The following is a 23,325-nucleotide window of genomic DNA, read 5'->3' on the forward strand; positions in this document are numbered from 1 at the left end:
ACATGGTGAAACCCCGTCTCTACTAAAAATACAAAAATTAGTCAGGCATTGGTGGCGGGTGCCTGTAATCCTAGCTACTCGGGAGGCTGAGGCACGAGAATCTCTTGAACCCGGGAGGCGGAGGCTGCAGTGAGCCTAGATCGCGCCATTGCATTCCATCCTGGCTAACAGAGGGAGGCTCCGTCTCAAAAAAAAAAAAAAAACCAGTGTGTGTGTATACATATATATGTGTGTGTGTGCATATATGTGTGTACATATATGTGTGTGTGTCTATGTGTGTATATGTGTGAGAGTGTATATATGTGTGTGTGTGTATATATATATATTCAGTGGTAAGTGTCGTGTACAAAAGGCAGACAGGATCTAGCTGCTCCAGAAATGAAGTCAGTGGAGAAAATCCCACGGGGACCTTGGAATCCCTTTAAAAAGGTTCAGGTACAGGACACTCCCAGGTGCCCAGGAACCGTTTCCCAGCTCACTTCCCCCCGAAGACTCACCCCTCCAACCGCACTTCCTGCTTTGGCAAGTGTCAATGGTCAAAGACCACTGCTCGCCTGGTACCTACTGCCCGCCCCAGTGTACCTCCAGCTCCCCGAGGCGCCGCTACCAGCAGCTGCGACCCAGCCTGGGTTATTTGAGGTCGGCCGGAGGCGCTGCGTGATTGGTGGGTCGGAATGGGGCGGGGACTCGCTGGAAAATCCCCTCTGGATTGGTGCAAACCATGGGGGTGGGACCTCCACTCTGGCTGGGCGGGAAAGCTCGAACAGCGCTGCCGGGCTGGAGACGGTGGGAGCCGCTGCTCTCCGGCTGAGGGAACCAGAGACAGCTCCGTCCCTAACGGAGCACCGGGGAGGCAGGAGTCATGACGGGCGAGGTGGGTTCTGAGGTGAGTTTACGCACACGCCCCCCACCGGGGCTGCGAAGGCCCGGCACCGAGGGGTTAGGTGGGCCGGGGTAGACCCCGCTGACCCGGGGCGCCCGGACGGGAGGACTGCGGCTCCCGGCGTTCACCGCGTCGGCTCCCGCAGCCTCGAGACTCGGTCGGGATGGGTTCCGACCGGGCGTCCCGTCCCGCCGCCAGGCTTCCCGCGCTTCGGGCTCCGTGGCCGGGGAGCTCCAGGTCTCTGCGGCGCGCGCTGCCGGCAGCCCAGCCCCTCCTCAGCCGGTTCCTGCCGCCAGCCCTCCCCTTTGGCGCGTTTCCTGTCGCGGAAGCTCCTCCCCTCAGGGTGCCCTGAAAGCCAGGAGGCTCTGGCCGAACCGGGCTGCAGGGGTGCGGGGCGGGATTCTCCGCAAAGAGAGGACGACGGTGTTAGGGGGTTCCACATTGGGCCTGGGAGGGGCCCTGGAGGTCATCGCGCGGAGGCCCTTTGCGTTTTCCTACGGGGCCCCGAGTGGGAAGTCACCGTTGGGGCTCCTGGCTGGTGGCTCACACCTCCCTGGCGAAATTGGGCGTAGAAAATAGATGTTTCCAGACCTGTGTCCTTTCTGGGGCCGGATTCGGGCAAGGCACTCTCGCCTTAGGAGCAAAATTTAAAGGGGCGCCAAAACACTCAATCATCAAACTCATATTTTAATGCAATTTTTTTTTAAAAACCGAAATTAATGCAAAAAAGTTTTTATGATTTGATATTGAACAAAATATCAGACGTTTAAACAGAGACAAGATCTGACCAGTCATTTGCACGACCTTGCCTTACTCACCTCACCCTAATCCCGTCCCTGGTTCCAATAAACTTTATCTACAAAAGCGGGTGTATTATTTACCTCATGAGCCATAGATTATTGATTTAATTTTTTTAAAAATATTGCATTAATATGTTATTTATTTTGATTACTGAATTTTTTGAGACCTCACCCCACCCCAACGTCAAATGTCACCCTGCCCTTTGATGTTGCTGCAAATTGCCTAGAAGAGAATCGTCATTCAAAGCAGCCCTATTCCTTGAGCTGTCTGGTTACCTAAATTCGGTTTCCACATTCACAAACAGAAGTAACAGTTTCAATGCTTTGGATTGTTGAAAGGATCGTCAGTGCATACACATTAATTCTCAGCAATCCCAGCACTTTGGGAGGCCAAGGCCAGCAGATTGCTTGAGCTCAAGATTTGGAAACCAGCCTGCGTAGAAAACGTGGCAAAATCCCGCCTCTACAAAAAAAAAAAAATACAAAAATTAGCCGGGCGTCGCCTGTAGTCCCAGCTACTCGGGAGGCTGAGGTGAGAGGATCCTTTGGGCCTGGAGGTCAAGGCTGCAGTGAGCCATGATCCTGCCACTGCACTCTAGCCTGGGTGACAGAGTGAGATGCTGTATCAAAAAAAAAAAAAAAAAATTGTGCCAAGCATCCAAATTAATTTTTTTTATATATATATAGATATGTTTTTTTTTTCCGAGATGGAGTCTCGCTCTGTTGCCCAGGCTGGAGTGCAGTGGCGCAATCTCGGCTCACTGCAACCTCTGTCTCCCGGGTTCAAGTGATTCTCCTGCCTCGGCCTCCTGAGCAGCTGGGACTACAGGCACACACCACCATGCCCAGCTAATTTTTGTATTTTTAGTAGAGACGGGGTTTCACCATATTGGCCAGGCTGGTCTCGAACTCCTGACCTCGTGATCCACCTGCCTCAGCCTCCCAAAGTGCTGGGATTACAGGCGTGAGCCACCATGCCTGGCCAATTTAATGATTTTTTGAGGAACCACTCGGGTGAGGCCTTGTACCCTGTTACATTACTGATGTTCATATTTCTCCCTTTATTAATAAGTTGATTCAGAGCCCTGAGAAATCCAAGGAGGCAGACTTGGCATCTAGGATTAGCTTGGTTACTAACTGATCAAGTCACCTAACACACCTCTCCTTAGGTTTTTATTTGCGACTTTTTAAACTGTCTTATTTAGAAATTTTCAAACCTATACAACCGTAGAAAGGATGGTATAATGAACCCATCACCTTACTTCAACTACAGTTTGAATATGTCTTGTCTGAAATGCTTGGGACCAGAAGGGTTTTGAATTTCAGATTCATTTTGGGTTTTGGAATATTTGCATACACTTAATGAGATGTCTTGGGGGAGGGACCCAAGCCTAAACATGAAATTCAGTTATATTTCATATATACCTTACACACATAGTCTGAAGGTAATTTTATACAGCATTTTAAAATAATTCCGTGCATGAAGCAAAGGTTTTATTGCAGCTCATCATATGAGGCCAGGTGTGGGATTTTCATCTAGTGACATCATGTCAGTGCTAAAATATTTTGGATTTGGGAGTATTTCAGGTTCAGATTAGAGATGTTCAACCTGTATTATCAAATCATGGCCAATCTTGTTTCATTCATACTACTACCCATTTTTCCTCTCACGGGATTATTTGGAGGAAAATCCCAGATATCATATTATTTGAACCATAAATATTTTAGTGTGCCTATCTAACAGACAAGGGCTTTCCAAAAAAAGATAACTACAATATTATTACCACACCTAAGAAGTATCTAGTCAGTGTTCAGATTTCTTTGACTCATGGATATTTCATTTATTTTTATATGTCACTTTAGCATAATTATTTACATTTTTTTGAATCATCATCAGAAGTTGCATATTGCAATTGTTTATATTATATATGTGTATATATCATATATAAAGCATACTTATATATGTGTGTATATACATATATATATGTATTTTAAGATATACATACATATATAAAGCATACATTTATGTATATAGAAATATACAGGGCCAGGTGTGGTGGCTTACGCCTGTAATTCCAGCATTTTGGGAGGCTGAGGCAGGCGGATCACCTGAGGTCAGGAGTTCGACACCAGCCTGGCTAACATGGTGAAACCCCATTTCTTTCTTTCTTTTTTTTTTTTTTTTTTGAGACAGAGTCTCGCTCTGTTGCCCAGGCTGGAGTGCAGTGGCCGGATCTCAGCTCACTGCAAGCTCCGCCTCCCAGGTTCACGCCATTCTCCTGCCTCAGCCTCCCGAGTAGCTGAGACTACAGGTGCCTGCCACCTCACCCGGCTAGTTTTTTGTATTTTTTAGTAGAGACGGGGTTTCACCGTGTTAGCCAGGATGGTCTCGATCTCCTGACCTCGTGATCTACCCATCTCGGCCTCCCAAAGTGCTGGGATTACAGGCTTGAGCCAACGCGCCCAGCCCCATTTCTACTAAAAATACAAAAAATTAGCCGGGCATGGTGGCACGCACCTGTAATCCCAGCTACTCGGGAGGCTGAGGCAGGAGAATCGCTTGAACCCAGGAGGCGGAGGTTGTAGGGAGCCAAGATCGTGCCATTGCACTCCAGCTTGGGCAACAAGAGCAAAACTCCGTCTCAAAAAAAAGAAAAAGAAAAAGAAATATAGCATATAGAAATATACATACATGTATAAATATTTGGAAATATACATACGTACACATGTATATTCATTTACTTATGTATTAACTAACTTTATAGGTTTCTCTCCCTCTCTTTTTTTTTCTTTGCAATATATTGCAAAGGCCAGGTGCAGTTGCTCATACCTGTAATCCCAGCACTTTGAGAGGCCAACGCGGGCAGATCACCTGAGGTCAGGAGTTTGCAACCAGCCTGGCCAGCATGGGGAAAACTTGTCTCTATTAAAATACAAAAAATTAGCTGGGCATGGTGGTGTGCGCTTGTAATCCCAGCTACTTAGGAGGAGAATCGCTTGAACCCAGGAGGCAGAGGTTGCAGTGAGCAGAGATTGTGCCACTGCACTCCAGCCTGGGTGACAGAGAAAGATCCTATCTCAAAAAAAGAAAGAAAGAAACCACCCAGTTTGACTTGTGGAGTTTCCCACATCTAGGTTGCATCTCTGTGGTATTATTCAACATGTTCCCCTATTCACTCTATTTCCTGTAACTTGGTAGTTAGATCTAGAGACTTGATAGGATTCAAATTTGATTGTTCTGTCAGGAATACTTTATAGCTAGTATTGGGTACTTCTATTAGGCAGCACATAATGTCTGGTTGTTTCTCTTTTGGTGATGTTAGCAGCCATTAATGATAATTGCCGAGGTCTGTTATTTAATTGAGGGTTGATAAAACTGTGATAATCTAATTCTATCATTTGTTAATTCATTAAGATATTTCTCTAAATAGAAACTTCCCCTCATCAATCATATGGATATATGGGGAACAGTTCACACAGAAAAGGCATAATAAGTGCTTGATTCTTTTCATTCTTTTACCATTACTAAAGGAGTTGGTTCTGTTAGCATCCTTCAAAGGTGAAAAATGAACTTTTGTTTGTTTGTTGTCCAGTAATTCTAAATGTCATCCCTTCAAGGAACCATCGTATTTGGTTCTTTCCTTAGTTCAGGTTGATGATCCCATGATTTGTGTGTCATTATGTACTTGGAGCTTTCGGTCACCTGCTGGTTAATACAAAGTATATTGTCATTTTCTAGGTTCACCTGGAAATCAATGATCCAAAAGTCATTTCACAAGAGGAAGCAGATAGTCCTTCAGATAGTGGACAGGGCAGCTGTGAAACAATTGGACCCTTGAGTGAAGGAGGTTTGTAATAGTAATTTTATTTTTAGGAATAGTATGCAGGAGCCTCAGTTGTAAGTAGATTGGATTAATTTCATTATTCTCTTGATTTATTACATTAATGCCCCATCCTTATTGTTTGTTTTATGATAAAAGCAAAATAACAGTGCTTGTACCGTTTTGAAACTATGTTATATTGTTGATTGTCTAATAGCTACCACATTGCCTGGTTAATTGCATCCATCCTATAATAAAAGGAATTTTAACACCTGCCAGAGGATTAGAACAACTTCACACATTGTAAATATACATAAAATTACATTTCCCAGTAAGAGACATTTTTCCCAGGGAAAATGTTTTTCAAAATGTATTTTTAGATTTGCTTTGCTACAATCAGTTCTTAATAGTAGTTATATAATTTCACAATGTCATGTATCACTTGTATAACTGAATATATTTTTGAAGAGTAGTGGGACTAGGAGGAAGATCAAATGATGGTATAATTAAAAGAAAATTGTTTCTTCCAGATTCAGATGAAGAGATATTTGTAAGTAAGAAGTTGAAAAACAGGAAGGTTCTACAAGACAGTGATTCCGAAACAGAGGACACAAATGCCTCTCCAGAGAAAACTACCTATGACAGTGCCGAGGAGGAAAATAAAGAGAATTTTTATGCTGGGAAAAATACAAAAGTCAAAAGGATTTACAAAACTCTGGCAGACAGTGATGAAAGTTACATGGAGAAGTCTTTCTATCAGGAAAATCTCGAAGCACAAGTGAAACCTTGCTTAGAGCTGAGTCTTCAGTCTGGAAACTCTACGGACTTTACCATTGACAGAAAGAGTTCCAAAAAGCACACAAATGATAAAGAAGGAACTGCAGGAAAAGCAAAAGTAAAATCGAAAAGAAGACTTGAGAAAGAGGAGAGAAAAATGGAAAAAATTAGACAGCTGAAAAAGAAGGAAACAAAAAACCAGGTACATTTTAAAGAATAATTTGCTATTGCTTGGGTAGGTTAACATTTTAGAAAAGGTTGCTGTTAGTACTCGAGGTTGTTTCTGCTTTCCAAATATTGCTTTGAATTGACTATTTTGTGTTGAGAATAATAGGGTATGTTATTTAAAACTAACTGGTCTTGGCCAGGTGCAGAGGTGCATACCTCTAATCCCAGCACTTTGGGAGGCTGAGGCCAGAGGGTCACTTAAGCCCAGGAGTTCAAGACCAGCCTAGGCAATAGAGTGAGATCCCGTCTCTACAAAAAACTTAAAAATTAGTTGGGTGTGGTGGCCGTAGTCCCAGCTGTAGTCTCAGCTACTTGAGAGGGTGAGGTGGGAGAATCACTTGAGCCCAGGAGGTCGAGGCTGCAATAAGCTGTAATTGTACCACTGCATTCCAGCGGGGATGACAGAGTGAGACCCTGTCTCAAAAAACAAAACAAAACAAAACAAAAAAATAAAACTTATTGGTCTTATTCTATTTTGGGTATGCAGAGGACATTTCCAAATAAATGGGTTTCTTATTTTCTTTATGAGCACATGGAGTAATTCTTTGCTGTCTCTGAGCTGATGAATATTAACTGAAAGAAGGCTTTTTAATGCATCTGTCAGTCAGAAGTCTTGTTTACTAACTAGAAAAACCATCCTCAGATTTATAAACTAGTTGCTTAACAAGTATTTGACTTTTCAAAAAAAAATTTACTGCTTATTAAGTTAGTTTTAGACAGTTGCATAAAATCACAACTTGGACTTCAAAGGATAAGTGTGAGTTAGGAACCAGTGAGAATGTTCTAGATTTTATATGCTTGTCTGTTGATGAAACATGGGCTTTTTCTGGCCTGATCCAAATTGCCATATGATGTTGTGAAATACTGGATTTTTAAATGATTGGATTATGCTTTTTGTTTATGTATTATCTAGGAAGATGATGTAGAACAGCCATTTAATGACAGTGGCTGTCTTATTATGGATAAAGACCTTTTTGAAACTGGGTTGGAGGATGAAAATAACTCTCCATTGGAAGATGAAGAGTCAATAGAATCAATAAGAGCAGCTGTAAAAAACAAAGTAAAAAAGCACAAGGCAAGTAAAACATGATTGCAGTAACCAACTGCCTCTGACCTTTGCTATATTTTTAATTTACTGTTGGAACCTTAATTTTTTCTTTTTTTAACTGAAGAAAAACGTGTCAATTGACTTAAGTTTTCAGCTGTTAATTTTGGAGACTTGCAGTACAAGTGATAGACGTGCTAACTTATTTGGAAACTAGTTCTTTGTTATTACCCTTTTAGGAATGCTGAAAAAAAAGACTAAGATACTTGACGGTGTAGTAAGATGCAGGTAAATAATAGGGAAGAGATGTAAATTTTGCAGTCCTATAGCCTTTGAGAAATGAACCCTATAGCGTTTCAGGAAGGGTATCAAAGAGAGGCATCAGTCAAAACATTGTTGTCCCGAGTATTTGGAAGCATAATTTTTCTTCCTAAGATTTTTTTTTTAGCTTCCTGTGAGTTATTATCCCTCTTTAGGGAAAGATGTAAGCAGAGGTAAAAGAAATAAGGGTCCAAACTCCATTTGAGGTATCTAATTTGTTTTCTAAGCATAATAGGATGCTGTGTGTTTAATAATTTCTATTCGATGATTATTGATTTATTAATGTAGCATGATGTGGTGTTGGACGACAAAAGTAGACTTCAACTAAATCATCCTCTTATTTGAATTTTGTTTTTGTCCTAATAATCAACATGCCATTTCTTTTAGAAAACAGAACCATCTTTGGAGAGTGAGGTCTATTCATTTGAGGAAGAAAGTGAGTTATCAAAAGGAACCATGAGGAAGGTGAGGTAGAGCCCTGTATATTAGTCACATTGATCTCTTTACACAGGAGTTTATGGATTGCTTAGGAATAAATATTTTATTTTGTCTATCATATTTTTCTGTTACCCATCATATTGCTTTGTACATAGTAGGAACAAAATATGGATTGGATTGAACGAATTCTCTGAGACTCAAATGTATTCTCTAAGACTTTAAATGAATTCCTTGAGTTTACACTGCATTTGGCTTACTATTTCCTTTCCTCTTTTCTTGGAGAGAACAAACTCTTGAGGGATGAATATCTATCTTTCTGGATATTTATGTAATTAATGTAGTCTCACTTTTTGTTTTCTTTAAGGAAAGAAAGGCAGCCAAATTAAGTAAAGAAGCATTAAAACAACTGCATAGTGAGACTCAGCGCCTTATTCGAGGTAATGCAACCCAGTAAACTTTGAGGCAAAATCACAATGTTTCTTAGTAAGCTCAACTTGGATGTTGAGGACTTTTATTTGTTTAACACTTCTAATGTGAACTCAGGTTATAATATCAAGTTTAGAATTTATCTTGGTGAAAGGCCATTGTTCTAAAGTCCTTGGAACCATTAGTATAAACTGAAGAAATTTTCAGAATTGTGATGCGGGTAAGGAAGAAATTTAATGGTTGTCTGTGGACTGATTCTGTTAGGATTCTTTGGAGAGGTAGTAGTCCCTCTTTATTTGCAGTTTTGGTTACCCGTGGTCAGCCATGGTCCATGGAATTTAAAAAAAAATCCCTTTGTTCAGTGTATCACACTGTATACGTTACCTGCCTGTTAGTCAGTTAGTAGCCCTCTCAGTTATCAGATGAAAAAAACACTGCATGGTTTAGTACTATCTGCAGTTTCAGGCATCCACTGCAGGTGTTGGAATGTATCCCTGTGGATAAGCAGGGACTACTGTATATAAATTTTTAGGCCCCACAGAGATTCTGATTCAGTAGGTTTGAAATGGGATCCAAGAATCTGTATTTCTAAAAAACTTCCTGGATCATTTTGATTTCACATCTAGGTTTAAAAGCCATTGGTCTTCAGGGAACTCTTCTGTACTTAGCTCCTCTGCCTTTGTTAAAGGGGAGTTTTCTATTTCTAGTGATGGCGTTGGTTATTATGTTTGGTTAACTGAATATGAAGTGACATTTCAGAATATGCAGTATATATATTTGCTTGTTTTATTCTGTTTTATAGAGTCTGCACTTAACCTTCCATATCATATGCCTGAGAATAAAACCATTCACGATTTCTTCAAACGTAAACCCCGGCCCACTTGCCAGGGAAATGCCATGGCACTATTGAAGTAAGAACACTCTTATTATTATATTAAATTATTATTATTATTTTCATGAACATTTAGTTTTGTAGCAAACATCTGGCATAAAAAGTTCAGATTTCTCACTCCCTTAAAACTGATTTAACTGATGTATACTAAGGGATGAGAATGTTTCACATTTAGGATAATTTTCAACTCCAGCTCATTTTCTCTTCTCTAGGTCATCTAAATATCAGTCAAGCCATCACAAAGAAATCACAGACACTGCAAATACCACTGAAATGAACAGTTATCACCACAGTAAAGGTTCTGAGCAGACAACGGGTGCAGAAAATGAAGTGGAAATTAATGCACTCCCTGTGGTTTCAAAGGAAACCCAGATCATTACTGGATCAGATGAGTCTTCCGGGAAGGATTTGGTAAAAAATGAAGAGCTAGAAATTCAGGAGAAACAGAAGCAGAGTGACATTAGACCTTCACCTGGGGACAGCTCGGTGGTGCAACAGGAATCCAACTTCCTTGGGAACAATCACAGTGAGGAATGTCAGGTTGGAGGGCTTGTAGCATTTGAACCTCATGCCCTGGAGGGTGAAGACCCCCAAAATCCAGAAGAAACAGATGAGAAAGTGGAAGAGCCTGGGCAGCAAAATAAATCATCAGCAGTTGTGCCACCTGAAAAAGTGAGAAGGTTTACTCTGGATAGACTTAAGCAACTGGGAGTAGATGTTTCCATTAAACCACGGCTAGGTGCTGATGAAGATTCCTTTGTGATACTTGATGAACCTGAAACCAACAGAGGTAATCCTTTAAATTGTGGGGAGTCTCCCTGGTGTGATTATCCTGGTAGCTTTTGATTATTGACCACTGTCGAGGAGAGAGAACATAGGAGAAACCAATAACCACATGTGATCTTATCCTGCAGTTGTTCCAGATATGGGCAGAATCCCTTTTAGAGAAATTTGGCAGGGTATCAGAATGATCTAAGCCATGTTTAAAATGGAAGTCTGTTGGCCAGGTGTAGTGGCTAACGCCTGTAATCCCAGCACTTTGGGAGGCTAAGGTGGGCAGATCACGAGGTCAGGAGTTTGAGACCAGCCTGGCCAATATAGTGAAACCTGTCTGTACTAAAAATACAAAAATTAGCCCGGCATGGTGGCATGCATCTGTAGTCCTAGCTACTTGGGAGGCTGGGGCAGGAGAATTACTTGAACCCAGGAGGCAGAGGTTGCAGTGAGCCGAGACTGCACTATTGCACTCCAGCCTGGGTGACAGAGCGAGACTCTCTCAAAAAAAAAAAAAAAAAAAAAAAAAAAAACTTGTTGATAGTTAATATAAAAATGAGGTACATTGCTATTGTGTTATGGTATTTAGGAATTTATTATTTCTGCCTTTCCAATCTGAAATTAAGTTTTTTCTATAATCCTGAGTCAAATCTTTTTTTTTTTTTTTTTTTTCCTGAGACGGAGTCTCCCTCTGTCGCCCAAGCTGGAGTGCAGTGGTGCGATCTTGGCTCACTGCAAGCTTCGCCTCTTAGGTTCACACTATCTCCTGCCTCAGCCTCCCTACTAGCTGGGACTACAGGCGCCCGCCACTACGCCCGGCTAATTTTCTGTATTTTTTAGTAGAGATGGGGTTTCCACTGTGTTAGCCAGGATAGTCTCGATCTCCTGACCTCATGATCCGCCCGCCTCGGCCTCCCAGAGTGCTGGGATTACAGGCGTGAGCCACCGCGCCTGGCCTGAGTCAAATCTTAAGACACTGATGAAAACATCGTTTAATATTTTACTGCTAAAGAGAAACATTTTGGTTCACTTAAATTATCTGTGAAACTGAATTTCTTTTGTTTTCACTCATTCAACGAATATTAAAGTATCTACTATGAGTAAGTTGCTATGGGGCATACCAAGATAAATCTGATATTTAAGGTATACTTAAGATGCTTTTACTCTAATGGGGGAGGTAAGAAGTATGCAAATAACAAGTACAAAGGAGAAAATGGTAAATGATGTCTTTGATAATGAATATGTCATTGATAATTGGAAAATAAATAACATGAAAAAGGAAAAGTATTATTTTCTTAAAGAACATTTAGAATAAAATACTGTAGGAATTCCAAGAGGGATAAATTTCTTCCAATGAATGGTTAGAGGACAGCTTGAAGAATAGGTGGATGTAATTACTTGTTCACTGCCTTCCCTTTATACTGTGAGTTGGGATCTCCTGCCTTGTTCCCTACTCTATCCCTAGTGCTTCCTCAGTGGATGACACGTTGTAGGCACTTGTATTTATCAAATGAATGAATGATCTCTCAACACTGAACTCAAGTATTACCACGTTGAATAAATTTCCTGACTCTTAGATAGAGTTGGATGCTCCACACTCTGCCTTGAGGCAGTATGGCATGGTGGTTAAGAGCTTAGACTTTGTGGCCAGACGCGGTGGCTCACGCCTGTAATCCCAGCACTTTGGGAGGCCTAGGCCGGTGGATCACGAGGTCAGGAGATCGAGACCATCCTGGCTAACACAGTGAAACCCCGTCTCTACTAAAAATACAAAAAATTAGCTGGGTGCGGTGGCGGGCGCCTGTAGTCCGAGCTACTCAGGAGGCTGAGGCAGGAGAATGGCATGAACCCGGGAGGCCGAGTTCGCAGTGAGCCGAGATTGCACCACTGCACTCTAGCCTGGGTGATACAGTGAGACTCCATCTCAAAAAAAAAAAAAAAGAGCTTAGACTTTGTAGCAAGACCAGGATTTGAATCTGGACTATCATAGTAATTGTTTAACATTGTATATGCCATTTGACCTCTTCAAGCATCTTTTTTTTAAAAAAGAGAAGAAAACCAGGCACAGTGGTGTGCACCTGTAGTTCCAGCTACTGGGGAGGCTGAGGCACAAGAGGGTCACTTGAGCCCAGGAGTTTAAGGCCATCCTGGGCAGCATATGAAATCCCGTCTCAAAAAAAAAAAAAAAGAAAGAAAGAAAAAAGCACTTTATGGCTTATGGGCTATGGTGAAGATGTGTTGAAATAATGCATGCAGATGGATAGTTTAAAGAAGCACTCAAAAAGTTGTTGCTGCTTCTACTATTATTAGTGAAATAGTTCACATCAAGACTTTTTTTTTTTGAGACAGACTTTCACTTGTTCTTGTCACCCAGACTGGAGTGCAATGCTGCGATCTCAGCTCACTGCAACCTCCACCTCCTGGGTTCAAGCAATTCTCCTACCTCAGCCTCTCAAGTAGCTGGGATTACAGGTGCCCGCCACCACACCCAGCTAATTTTTGTATTTTTAGTAGAGATGGGGTTTCACCATGTTGGCCAGGCTAGTCTTGAACTCCTGACCTTAGGTGATCTGCCTGCCTTGACGTCCCTAAGTGCTGGGATTACAGGTGTGAGCCACTACACTCGATCAAGACTCTTTCATTAAACCGGGCACAGTCAGTGGCTTATGCCTGTAATTCTAGCACTTTAGGAGGCGGAGGTGGGAGGATTGCGTGAGCCTGGGGGGTCAAAGCTGCAGTGAGTTGTGAGCTGAAATTGCACTACTGCACTCTAGTCTGGGAGACAGAACGAGACCCTGTCTCATAAAAACACACACACACACACAAAATTATCTTTCATTAAACAGCTTATTGTTGGCAGGTGCTATGTCAGCCACTATATCTGGTGTGTAAAATATGCTCAGTGAGTCTGTTAATTGAATGAGTTGACTTTGGAGATGGAGAGGATAGAAAGAGCACCTTGTCTCATTAAAAAAACACACCCACACACACAAAAAGATTCTCTTTCATTAAACAGCTTATTGTTGGTAGGTGCTATGTTAGCCACTGTATCTGGTGTGTGAAATATGCTCAGTGAGTTTGATAACTGAATGGGTTGACTTTGGAGATGAAGAGAAGGATAGAAAGAGCTCTGCATGGTAGTGCGTATTGGGAAGATGTGAAAGTCAGTTTGACCAGCGCTGGAGGTTGAGGTGGCAGAGTTGTGTAACAGAACTAGCACAGCTCCATTAGCAAAGAAGCATGAGAATAAGCTGTTGTCTGGAACACTGAGGGAAAGTTTCTGTTCTATGGGACTAAAAGTTACCTAAACAGTCCTAGACTGATAGGAAAGGGAGAAACGTTTTTTGAGTACCAACTATATTAGACACTGGTACATTCTTTGTTAGTTGTCTTTCTTAATTTTCATAGCACGAGGTATTATTTTGCAAAATGAAGAGACTGAGGCTCAGAGAGGTTAGGTAATTTTTCCAGCATTATACTTGGCTTATAAAGGGACCTACATAGTGGCTGGCATATGGTGAGCACTTACTTTTTAACTTGGAACATGTTTTCCTTTAGAAATAATTGACATGAAATCTGGGTTTCCAGACCAGCCATAATATACATGAAGTTAGAATCAACATTCATTCATTCATGCAATAAATTGTATTTAGCACTGTGTTTGGTGCTGTGTATACACGTAAAACACTCCCTGCTCTTAAAGAAATTAAAGTATAATAGGAGTGACAGGCAGGCAAACAGACCATTACAATACTGGATGGTAAGTGCTGTGATCAAGGTATGTAATTGAGGGTGCATTGGGAACCTAGAGGAAGGGTACATTACTTGGAGCCTAGAAGTCAAGGAAGTTTCTGAAAGGAGCTCAGTAGAGATACCAAGGCAGAGAGGTGAGGGAGGACTTTTTTGGTGGAGAGGTTGGACCTGCAGATGTCAGAGACAATAGAAAGCACAGGGTGTTCTACCTGGCTGAAGTGAAGATAGCAAGGACATTGGTGATCATTGCCCAGATCATTCAGGGTTTTTATGCCATGCTAGGAGCTTGGACTTTAGCTCTTTGTAAGTAGAGGACCATTGAAACATTTTCAGCAAAGGAAATGTTCAATCAGATACTCACTTTAGGAAGTTAAATCTGGTACCTGGTGTGGTGGATGCATTGGAAGGGGTTAAGAGTAAAAACAGTGGGAACAGCTCAGTTTCCTTACCTCATATGGGATAAGGTTTCCATGAAAAAATGCATGTAAATTTAAATTTTGTGATGTCAGAAATACATTACTTCTGTTGCTTGCAATAGCATATGGAATAATCCCTGCCTCTAATTCTACTTTCTGGACAAGAGTAATGTGAATGAGAACAGTTCTCATGCTGACTGCTATTTTAAGTCCCAGGTAATCTTCCCACCCAACCATTTCTCTTGCTCTAGTGGCATCAATAATAACCTGCCTATTTCTGTTCCCTTTTCCCTGCCACTACCTGTTGCTTTTAGCTTTACTGAACCACTGCAAAATAGGAGGCAGACTTATAGCTTGTCTCTCTTTTGTTTGCAATGTAAACATAGCATCCTTTAGAGTTGGGTTTTTGCTGCTAATAATGTTGGGGGCTCAAGATAAAAAGATTTCCTTCATTTTTCTCTTTTTCTAGTAAGACCATCTAGGGGAAAAAAAACCACACATCTAGATGCTAGTCACAAAAATACTGAAGTATGATTTGAGTGCATTTTAGAAAATTAACCAAAGTTTCATGCCTATAGTCCCAGCACTTTGGGTGACTAAGGTGGGAAGATCACTTTGAGGCCAGGCGTTTGAGAACAGCTTGGGCAACATAGCGAGTTCCTGTCTTTACAAAAATAAAAAACCCAGATGTGGTGACATGCACCTGTAGTCCTAGCTACTTGGGAGGGTGAGGTAGAAGGAATGCTTAAACCCAGGAGGTCAAGGTTGCAGTGAGCTGTGATCGCACACCACTGCACTCCAGCCTGAGCAACAGAGCAAGACCCTGTCTCTAAAAAGAAGAATGAAAAGTGGCCGGGCACAGTGGCTCACACCTGTAACCCTAGCACTTTGGGAGGCTGAGGAGGGTGGATCACTTCAGTCCAGGAGTTCAAGACCAGCCTGGACAACATGGCAAAACCCATCTCTACAAAAAATACAAAAATTGGCCAGGTGCAGTGGCTCACTCCTATAATCCCAGCACTTTGGGAGGCCGAGGTGGGCGGATCATCTGAAGTCAGGAGTTCAAGACCAGCCGGGCCAACATGGCGAAACCCCATCTGTACTAAAAATAAAAGTAAAAAATTAGCTGGGTGTTGTGGTGCACGCCTGTAATCCCAGCTTCTAGAGAGGCTGAGGCAGGAGAATTGGTTGAACCCAGGAGATGGAGGTTACAGTGAGCTGAGATCGTGCCACTGCACTTTGGCCTGGGCAACAGAGTGAGACTCCGTCTCAAAAAAAAAAAAAAAAAAAGTTAGCTAGGGGTGGTGGTACATGCCTATAGTCCTGGCTACTCTCAGGAGGTTGAGGTGAGAGGATCACCTCTAAGCTTGGAGAGATTGAGGCTACAGTGAGAGCCAAGGTTGCACCACTGCACTCCAGCCTGGGCGACAGAACAAGACTCCATTTAAAAATAAATGATTTTATCATGGACGAGAAGGCCACCTGAAAATATCCAGTGTGCATCAACTCCAAAGGAACTTTCTACTTGTAACTGCCAGCTATCATCACAGATTCCATTACTATATGAAGTGTTAAGCAGAGAGGTAACAGCTGACTGAGGGAGAAAGAAGGAAATTCTAAGATATTGCAGTGGGGAAGAGGGGTAAATTTATATCACTGTTGGATTGCTAAACTTACTGTTCCCAGTATATATATATGCCCGTTTGTATACAAGTTGAGCATGTGGTACTGGGGCTACAGTATTTCCTTTCTCATTGTACCAATTGTACTAGTGTAACAGTTTTCACCAAAAAACTTATTACTGTCGTGCTGCTTAATTGTATCACTGACTGGATTATCATTTTATTATCCCTTCTTTAAAAAAATTGACCTTGCCGAGACGGGTGGATCACGAGGTCAGGAGATCGAGACCATCCTGGCTAACACGGTGAAACCCCGTCTTTACTAAAAAATACAAAAAACTAGCCAGGCGAGGTGGCGGGCACCTGTAGTCCCAGCTACTTGGGAGGCTGAGGCAGGAGAATGGCGTGAACCTGGGAGGCGGAGCTTGCAGTGAGCTGAGATCTGGCCACTGCACTCCAGCCTGGGCGACAGAGCGAGAGACTCCGTCTCAAAAAAAAAAAAAAAAAAAAAAAAAAAATTGACCTTGCCTATATTTGGTAAGATTGCCAATAATGAAACATTCAAAATAGGGAATTTGATCCCAGCACTTTGGGAGGCCAAGGTGGGCTGATCATTTGAGGTCAGGAGTTTGAGACCAGCCTGGCTAACACAGTGAAACTCCGTCTCTACTAAAAATACAAAAAATTAGCCGGGCATGGTGGCGGGCACCTGTAGTCCCAGCTACTCGGGAAGTTGAGGCAGGAGAATGGCGTGAACCCGGGAGGCGGAGCTTGCAGTGAGCTGAGATTGCGCCACTGCACTCCAGCCTGGGCAACAGAGCTAGACTCCATCTCAAAAAAAAAAAAAAAAGGTCAAATTAGCCAGTCTGCTGGCACAGGCCTGTAGTCACAGCTTCTCCAGAGGCTGAGGCAGGAGGATCTATTGAGCCCAGGGGTCAAGGCTGCAGTGAGCTGTGATGGTGCCACTGCACCCCAGCTTGAGTAACATAGCAAGGTCCTGGCTCAAAAAAAATTTAAAAAAATAAAAAAGCAAGAGCCGTTTTTAGCTTGTGGATAATACAAAAACAGGCTACCAGCTAGAATTTGGCCTGTGAGCTACAGCTTGCTGACCCTTGTTTTAGAAGCTGAGCTCAGACAACAAAAACGAAACTTTTCGGCTATTATGAAGTAACAGAGACTGGATTTACCTTCCTGCCTTAAACAACTAAAAGGTCAGACAAAATATATGAAGTAAGTTTTTCGGGCATTTAACAGGCAAAATAGAACAGTAAGCTCTGAGAGAAGAGAAACAAATGAGGTGAGTCCTATCATTGCCCCAGCTTACCTTCTGAAGAGTTTCCAGGCCACAACGCATACAGAGTGAACCTAAGTGGAGCCTGGCAATCTCCCAAAGTTGAGGAGATCACACCACTGCATTCCAGACTGGGAGACGGCGAGACTCCGTCTCCAAAAAAAAAAAAAAATTAGCTGGGCATGGTGGTGCTCATCTGTAATCTCAGCTACTCAAGAGACTGAGGTAGGAGAATCACTTGAACCCAGGAGATGGAGGTTGCAGTGAGCTGAGATCGCATCATTGCACTCCAGCCTGGGCAATAGAGTGAGACTCCGTCTCAAAAACAAAAAACAGCAATAACAAATAGGGAATTTTAAAAAGATGGAAACCCATGAAAAATTTAGCCCTTGAATAGATGAGATTATAATCTTTTTTCCTACCAGTTTAATACTTTTAGAGAATTTTTAAAGAATGTTCAAAAGAATTGCACATATTTAGAAATTTCAGGTATACATTTCTGTCTGATTTTTTAAAGTCTGATTTTTGAAACGTTGAGGAAGAATAGTTGTGGCAGTCCATTAGTTTGGGTTAAGTTGTATGAATTTGACTCAGGAGTTAATAGCAAGGGGTTTTTCGTTTCTTTGTGTGTGGTTTTCCTCATCATTGTTGAGCTAAAAAAAACTTAGCTTATAAGTCTTAAAGGAAAGAGTTTTGAACATGGCAAACTGACACACTGGTTGGCGTTTGGGTTTAGAACTGGAAGCCTTGAAGCAGCGTTTCTGGAAGCATGCTAATCCAGCAGCCAAACCCAGGGCTGGTCACACAGTGAATGTGAACGTCATAGTGAAAGACGTGGGCACTGATGGAAAGGAAGAGCTAAAAGCAGATGTGGTACCTGTGACTTTAGCACCTAAGAAGTTGGATGGAGCAAGCCACACAAAACCAGGTATTTGAGCCCACAGGTTTTGTTTTTTGCTTTTTGCTTTGTATTCTAACAGATCTTCAAGGCTATTGAAAACCTTATAATGAAAAGTTGTAGAATCTTTTTCCTTGGAGACTTTGGACAGCAGTATCTCTGGCGTGATTCACGTGTAGCACACCTAGAGGTGTGGGGTGGACAAGCTGGCTTTATTTTTTAAAAATTATCATTTGTCTTATTATAAAAAACAAATACCCATTATAGAAAAATATATAGAATAAATGAAAAATTTAATCTTCTATCAGAGACAGGTTCTATAACCATATTGTATATCCTTTTAAACTCTCTTCTTTGCACATATGTATATGTATTTAAACAAAAACAGGGCCAGGTGCAGTGGCACAGGCCTGTAATCCTAGCACTTTGGAAGGCCAAGGCAGAAGGATCTCTTGAGCTCTGGAGTTGGAGACCAGCCTGGGCAACATAGTGAGCCCTAATCTCTACCAAAAAAAAACTTATCCAGGTATGGTGGCATGCACTGTGGCCCCATATACTTGGGAGGCTGAGACAGGAAGATCATTTGAGCCAGGAGGTTGAGGTTGCAATGAGTCATGATTGTGGCACTGCACTCCAGCCTAGGCGAGAGAGTGAGACCCTGTCTCAAAACAAAACAACCCACCTAATAATGTGATCATAACATGCATTCTGCTTTGTGTTTTAGAAATGTATTAAGGACAGCTCTCACCGCCCCCCCCCACTTGAAATCACAAGTAATATATCACTTGGAAAACAGTTTTAAACATTGAAAAAAGCTATCAAATGAAAAATTAGTCTTCCCAAAGATAACTATTAACAATTTCTTCTATGTCCTTATAGGAGTATTTTTATCCATATACCATTTTTTGTGAATGTGTGTGACATTGAACATTTACTCCCTGTCAGGCATTGCTCTAGGTTCTTTATATGTTTTATCTCATTTAATCCTTACAACCCTATGAGGTAAATAACATTAGTATCCTTATTTTGTATGTGAAGAAACTGATATGCAGAGCACTTAAGCCACTTGCTCAAGTTCACATAGCTAATAAATGGTAAGACCAGTGGTCTAATCCAGACCACCTAACTCCAGAGCTCAGGATCTACTTTATATTGCTTTTGAGGCTTTTTTTTTTAAATTTTAATAAAGAGTCTTGCACTGTTGCCCTGGCTGGAGTGCAGTGGCACAATCTTAGCTCGCTGTAACCTCCACCTCCTGTGTTGAAGCAATTCTCCTGCCTCAGCCTCCCGAATAGCTGGGATTACAGGTTCCCACCACCACGCCTAGCTAATTTTTGTATTGTTAGTAGAGATGGGGTTTCACTATGTTGGCCAGGCTGGTCTCGAACTTCTGCCCTCGTGATCCACCCGCCTTGGCCCCCCAAAGTGCTGGGATTACAGGCATGAGCCACTGCGCCCGGCCTTGAGGCTTTTTTTAAAATGACTGCATAATATTCCATTGAATGAATACAACATGACTCATTAAACCATGCTCTTATTGACTGATGTCTTGTTTGTTCCAGTTGTTGCTGTTGCATACAGTGTTATATTATATTATAGTGCCAGATATATGGTGGTATATTAGATGCAAAATTCCTTGCAGTGGAATTGTCATGATATATATCACATTTTGATATATATCATCCAGTTGTCTTTCAGAATGGTTGTACCACTCTGAATCACAGTGTATGAGTTCCTGTTTCCTCTCAATAATAGGTATTATCAAACCTCCTAATTTTTGCCAAACTAACATGTTGAAAATGTATCTCATTATTTTGATTTGTAGCTCTTTAATTAGAAGTGAGGTTAAGCATTACTTTTAATTTGTTTATTAACAATGTATTTTTATTTTTCTGTGAACTGGCAGTTCATATCATTAGCTCATTTTACTTTTGAGTTGTTTCTCTTTTTTTCTTTCTTTTTTTTTTTGAGACGGAGTCTCACTCTGTTGCCCAGGCTGGAGTGCAGTGGTGTGATCTCGGCTCACTGCAAGCTCCACCTCCTGGGTTCACTCCATTCTCCTGCCTCAGCCTCCCGAGTAGCTGGGACTACAGGTGCCTGCCACCATGCATGGCTAATTTTTTGTATTTTTAGTGGAGACGGGGTTTCACTGTGTTAGCCAGAATGGTCTTGATCTCCTGACCTTGTGATCCGCCCGCCTCAGCTTCCCAAAGTGCTGGGATTACAGGAGTGAGCCACCATGCATGGCCTATTTTTCTTTAATATAGGTAAATTTATCAATGTTTTTCTTCATGGCTTTTGAGCCACAGACTTTTGAAGCTCTACTCCCTACCCCCCTTTTCTCTCTTTTGAACAATTATTTTATAATCCCTGAGGAGTATACTATCCAGGGTGCAGAAATTCTCTTCGATACTTCAATTAATAATAATACTCTTGTGTTCAAATAACAAAAAGGCCCAGAAATACTAGAGTCTCAGATTTTCCTTTTGGGATGTGACTAGAATACTTCTGGAGTTACCTAAAATGCATACATAATTATTGTATTATGTCTAAAGCATTTCTACATATTTCTGTTCAGGTGAAAAGCTTCAGGTGCTAAAAGCTAAACTGCAAGAGGCAATGAAACTCCGAAGGTTTGAGGAGCGCCAGAAGCGCCAAGCACTGTTTAAATTAGATAATGAAGATGGATTTGAGGAAGAGGAGGAGGAAGAGGAAGAAATGACAGATGAGTCTGAGGAAGATGGAGAAGAGGAGGTAGTGAAAGAAGAGGAAGAAGAGGAAGAACTGGAAGAAGAGGAGGAGAAAGAAGAGGAAGAGGAAGAAGATGGAAATCAGGAGGTTTCTGGCAATTATGTTGTTTTGTTACCTTGTCATGGTGAATATGAGAGAAAAAGTCAGACTTATATCAGAGTATAATAAGCATGTTCAATTGTATAAGAGGTTTTAAGGGCATGGTAAGGGTAACTACCCCACATATCCCTAAATCTTAGTATCTTCAGTTCTGTCAGTACCATTGAATATCCGTAGATCATCATTATGTATCTGAATACAGATATTCAGTGGTACTGACAGAATACCATTGCCTGGGCTTCCACCTGTTTGTTTATATATTTTAATATAATAATGCTAATATTAAAAATGGCTTTGTATTTGTAGGAAATTTTATGTTTGTTGTTTATTTAGGTTTCTCTATCAGATTAAAAAGCAGTCCTAACCTTGGCTAGATCGAGGTCTGGAGTAAATTCTCAGGGAGGCAGAGGCCTTTCTGAGTTATTTTCATTTTTTGTTGAAGAAGGCATTTGTAGAGGGGCCTCTTGCCCTTGTTCCATAGTATTGTTTTCTGCCTAGGGAAAACAGGTGATGATACGATTGTTAAGTATTAAAAAGCTTTCCTTTTTGGGCCGGGCAGGGTGGCTTATGCCTGTAATCCTAGCACTTTGGGAGGCTGAGGTGGGCGGATCACCTGAGGTCAGGAGTTTGAGAACAGCCTAGCCAACATTGTAAAAATCCATCCCTACTAAAAATACAAAGATTAGCTGTGTCTGGTGGCACACCTGTAATCCCAGCTACTCAGGCAGGAGAATTGCTTGAACTCGGGCAGTAGAGGTTGCAGTGAGCCAAGATTGCGCCACTATACTCTAGCCTGAGTGACAGAGTGAGACTCCATCTCAAAAAAAGAAAAGAAAAAAGCTTTCCTTTTTGTATGCTGGGATCACTTATTTTATTTTATTTATTTAAAGTTTTTTGAGATGAGGGTCTCACTATGTTGACCAGACTGGTCTCGAACTCCTGGCTTCAAGTGATCCTCCCATCATTGTGGCCTCCCAAGGTGCTGGGATTACAGGCATGAGCCACCACGCCCAGAAACTTGAGTTAATATTTAGTTTTGGGTAAAGGAGAAAGAAAACAATGGCTGAGCTATACAGTCTGTCTCAGTCTGTGCTTGGTTTGAGATCAGTAGTCATCCTGCAATCTTAGACTGATTAATTAACCTCTTATTGCCTCAGTAAAATGATAATCCAGTCGTCCTTTATAATCTTAGCAATTTTGGGAGGGTAAAGGATAAAAAAAATACAAAAAAGTTCTAGAAGTGTCAGGGAAAATTATGTTGATAATGGTCATATGGAACTTCCTTCAAGTTTGCCTTTTTGAATTTAAGATGTTATCAGTAACCAATCAGCCATATTTCAAGCTAACATTGTATTTGCTTTTAAAGTTTTTGACTTGTATTATTTTGTTTTGTGGTGGCATGATTGGTAAAGACTGCAGAATTCCTTCTTAGTAGTGAAGAAATAGAAACCAAAGATGAAAAAGAAATGGATAAAGAAAATAATGATGGCAGTAGTGAAATTGGCAAGGCAGTTGGCTTCCTCTCTGTTCCCAAGTCTCTCTCATCAGATTCTACTTTACTTCTATTTAAGGACAGCTCTTCCAAGATGGGGTAAGTGATTCTCTCTAAGAAAATTTAAAATTGCCTTGGATTTGCCCCTCCTGTAAAAACTAGGAACAGATACTGAACCAATTTACTTTCTTATTTTACAGTTACTTTCCTATTGAAGAAAAATCAGAAACAGATGAAAACTCAGGCAAACAGCCTAGCAAACTGGGTAAGTAGTGATTCTTGTGCAGAACTTGACATTTCTTTTGTCCCTCAGCTTTGATATTTAAGGACTGCAGTACTGTAAGTTCCCATTTTTAAAAATCTGGTCACTTCCCAGTTTCATATGTGGCAATGAAAGGGGTTTATGAATTAGAATATTTTTCTTGGTCTATTTTTTGAAAACTTACTTGCAGTTTATTTATAGTAGACCATGGCACATAATGGCCTTAGTGAATGTGTGTTGATTGAGTGAGCAATGAAATATTTCTATATGTAGATCAAAGGAAGATGTATAATTGATTGGATAGGCTGGGCGCGGTGGCTCATGCCTGTAATCTCA

At 41.4% G+C, this 23,325-nt stretch overlaps 1 protein-coding gene across 3 annotated transcripts in view; it reads left to right on the forward strand.

Moving 5' to 3' along the window:
- The first annotated feature begins 743 nt into the window (after positions 1-743).
- The window catches only part of CLSPN (claspin), a 37,819-nt gene continuing 15,237 nt past the window's right edge, over positions 744-23,325 (forward strand). Inside the window, exons 1-12 of one of the 3 annotated variants that reach the window (XM_005543992.5) lie at positions 744-886; positions 5,423-5,531; positions 6,035-6,483; positions 7,423-7,584; positions 8,263-8,340; positions 8,678-8,750; positions 9,542-9,650; positions 9,844-10,421; positions 18,224-18,415; positions 20,964-21,223; positions 22,648-22,826; positions 22,928-22,992. In XM_005543992.5, the coding sequence (XP_005544049.3) occupies positions 863-886; positions 5,423-5,531; positions 6,035-6,483; positions 7,423-7,584; positions 8,263-8,340; positions 8,678-8,750; positions 9,542-9,650; positions 9,844-10,421; positions 18,224-18,415; positions 20,964-21,223; positions 22,648-22,826; positions 22,928-22,992 (2,278 nt within the window). In that variant the 5' untranslated portion in view covers positions 744-862. Of the gene's footprint in view, positions 887-4,470; positions 4,561-5,422; positions 5,532-6,034; positions 6,484-7,422; positions 7,585-8,262; positions 8,341-8,677; positions 8,751-9,541; positions 9,651-9,843; positions 10,422-18,223; positions 18,416-20,963; positions 21,224-22,647; positions 22,827-22,927; positions 22,993-23,325 lie in introns of those variants that run through there. The other 2 variants (XM_015438487.4, XM_074012426.1) reach the window with 2 other exon arrangements.

This window comes from Macaca fascicularis, chromosome 1 (assembly GCF_037993035.2).
Source record: "Macaca fascicularis isolate 582-1 chromosome 1, T2T-MFA8v1.1".
In the NCBI taxonomy this organism is placed as follows: Eukaryota; Metazoa; Chordata; class Mammalia; order Primates; family Cercopithecidae; genus Macaca; species Macaca fascicularis.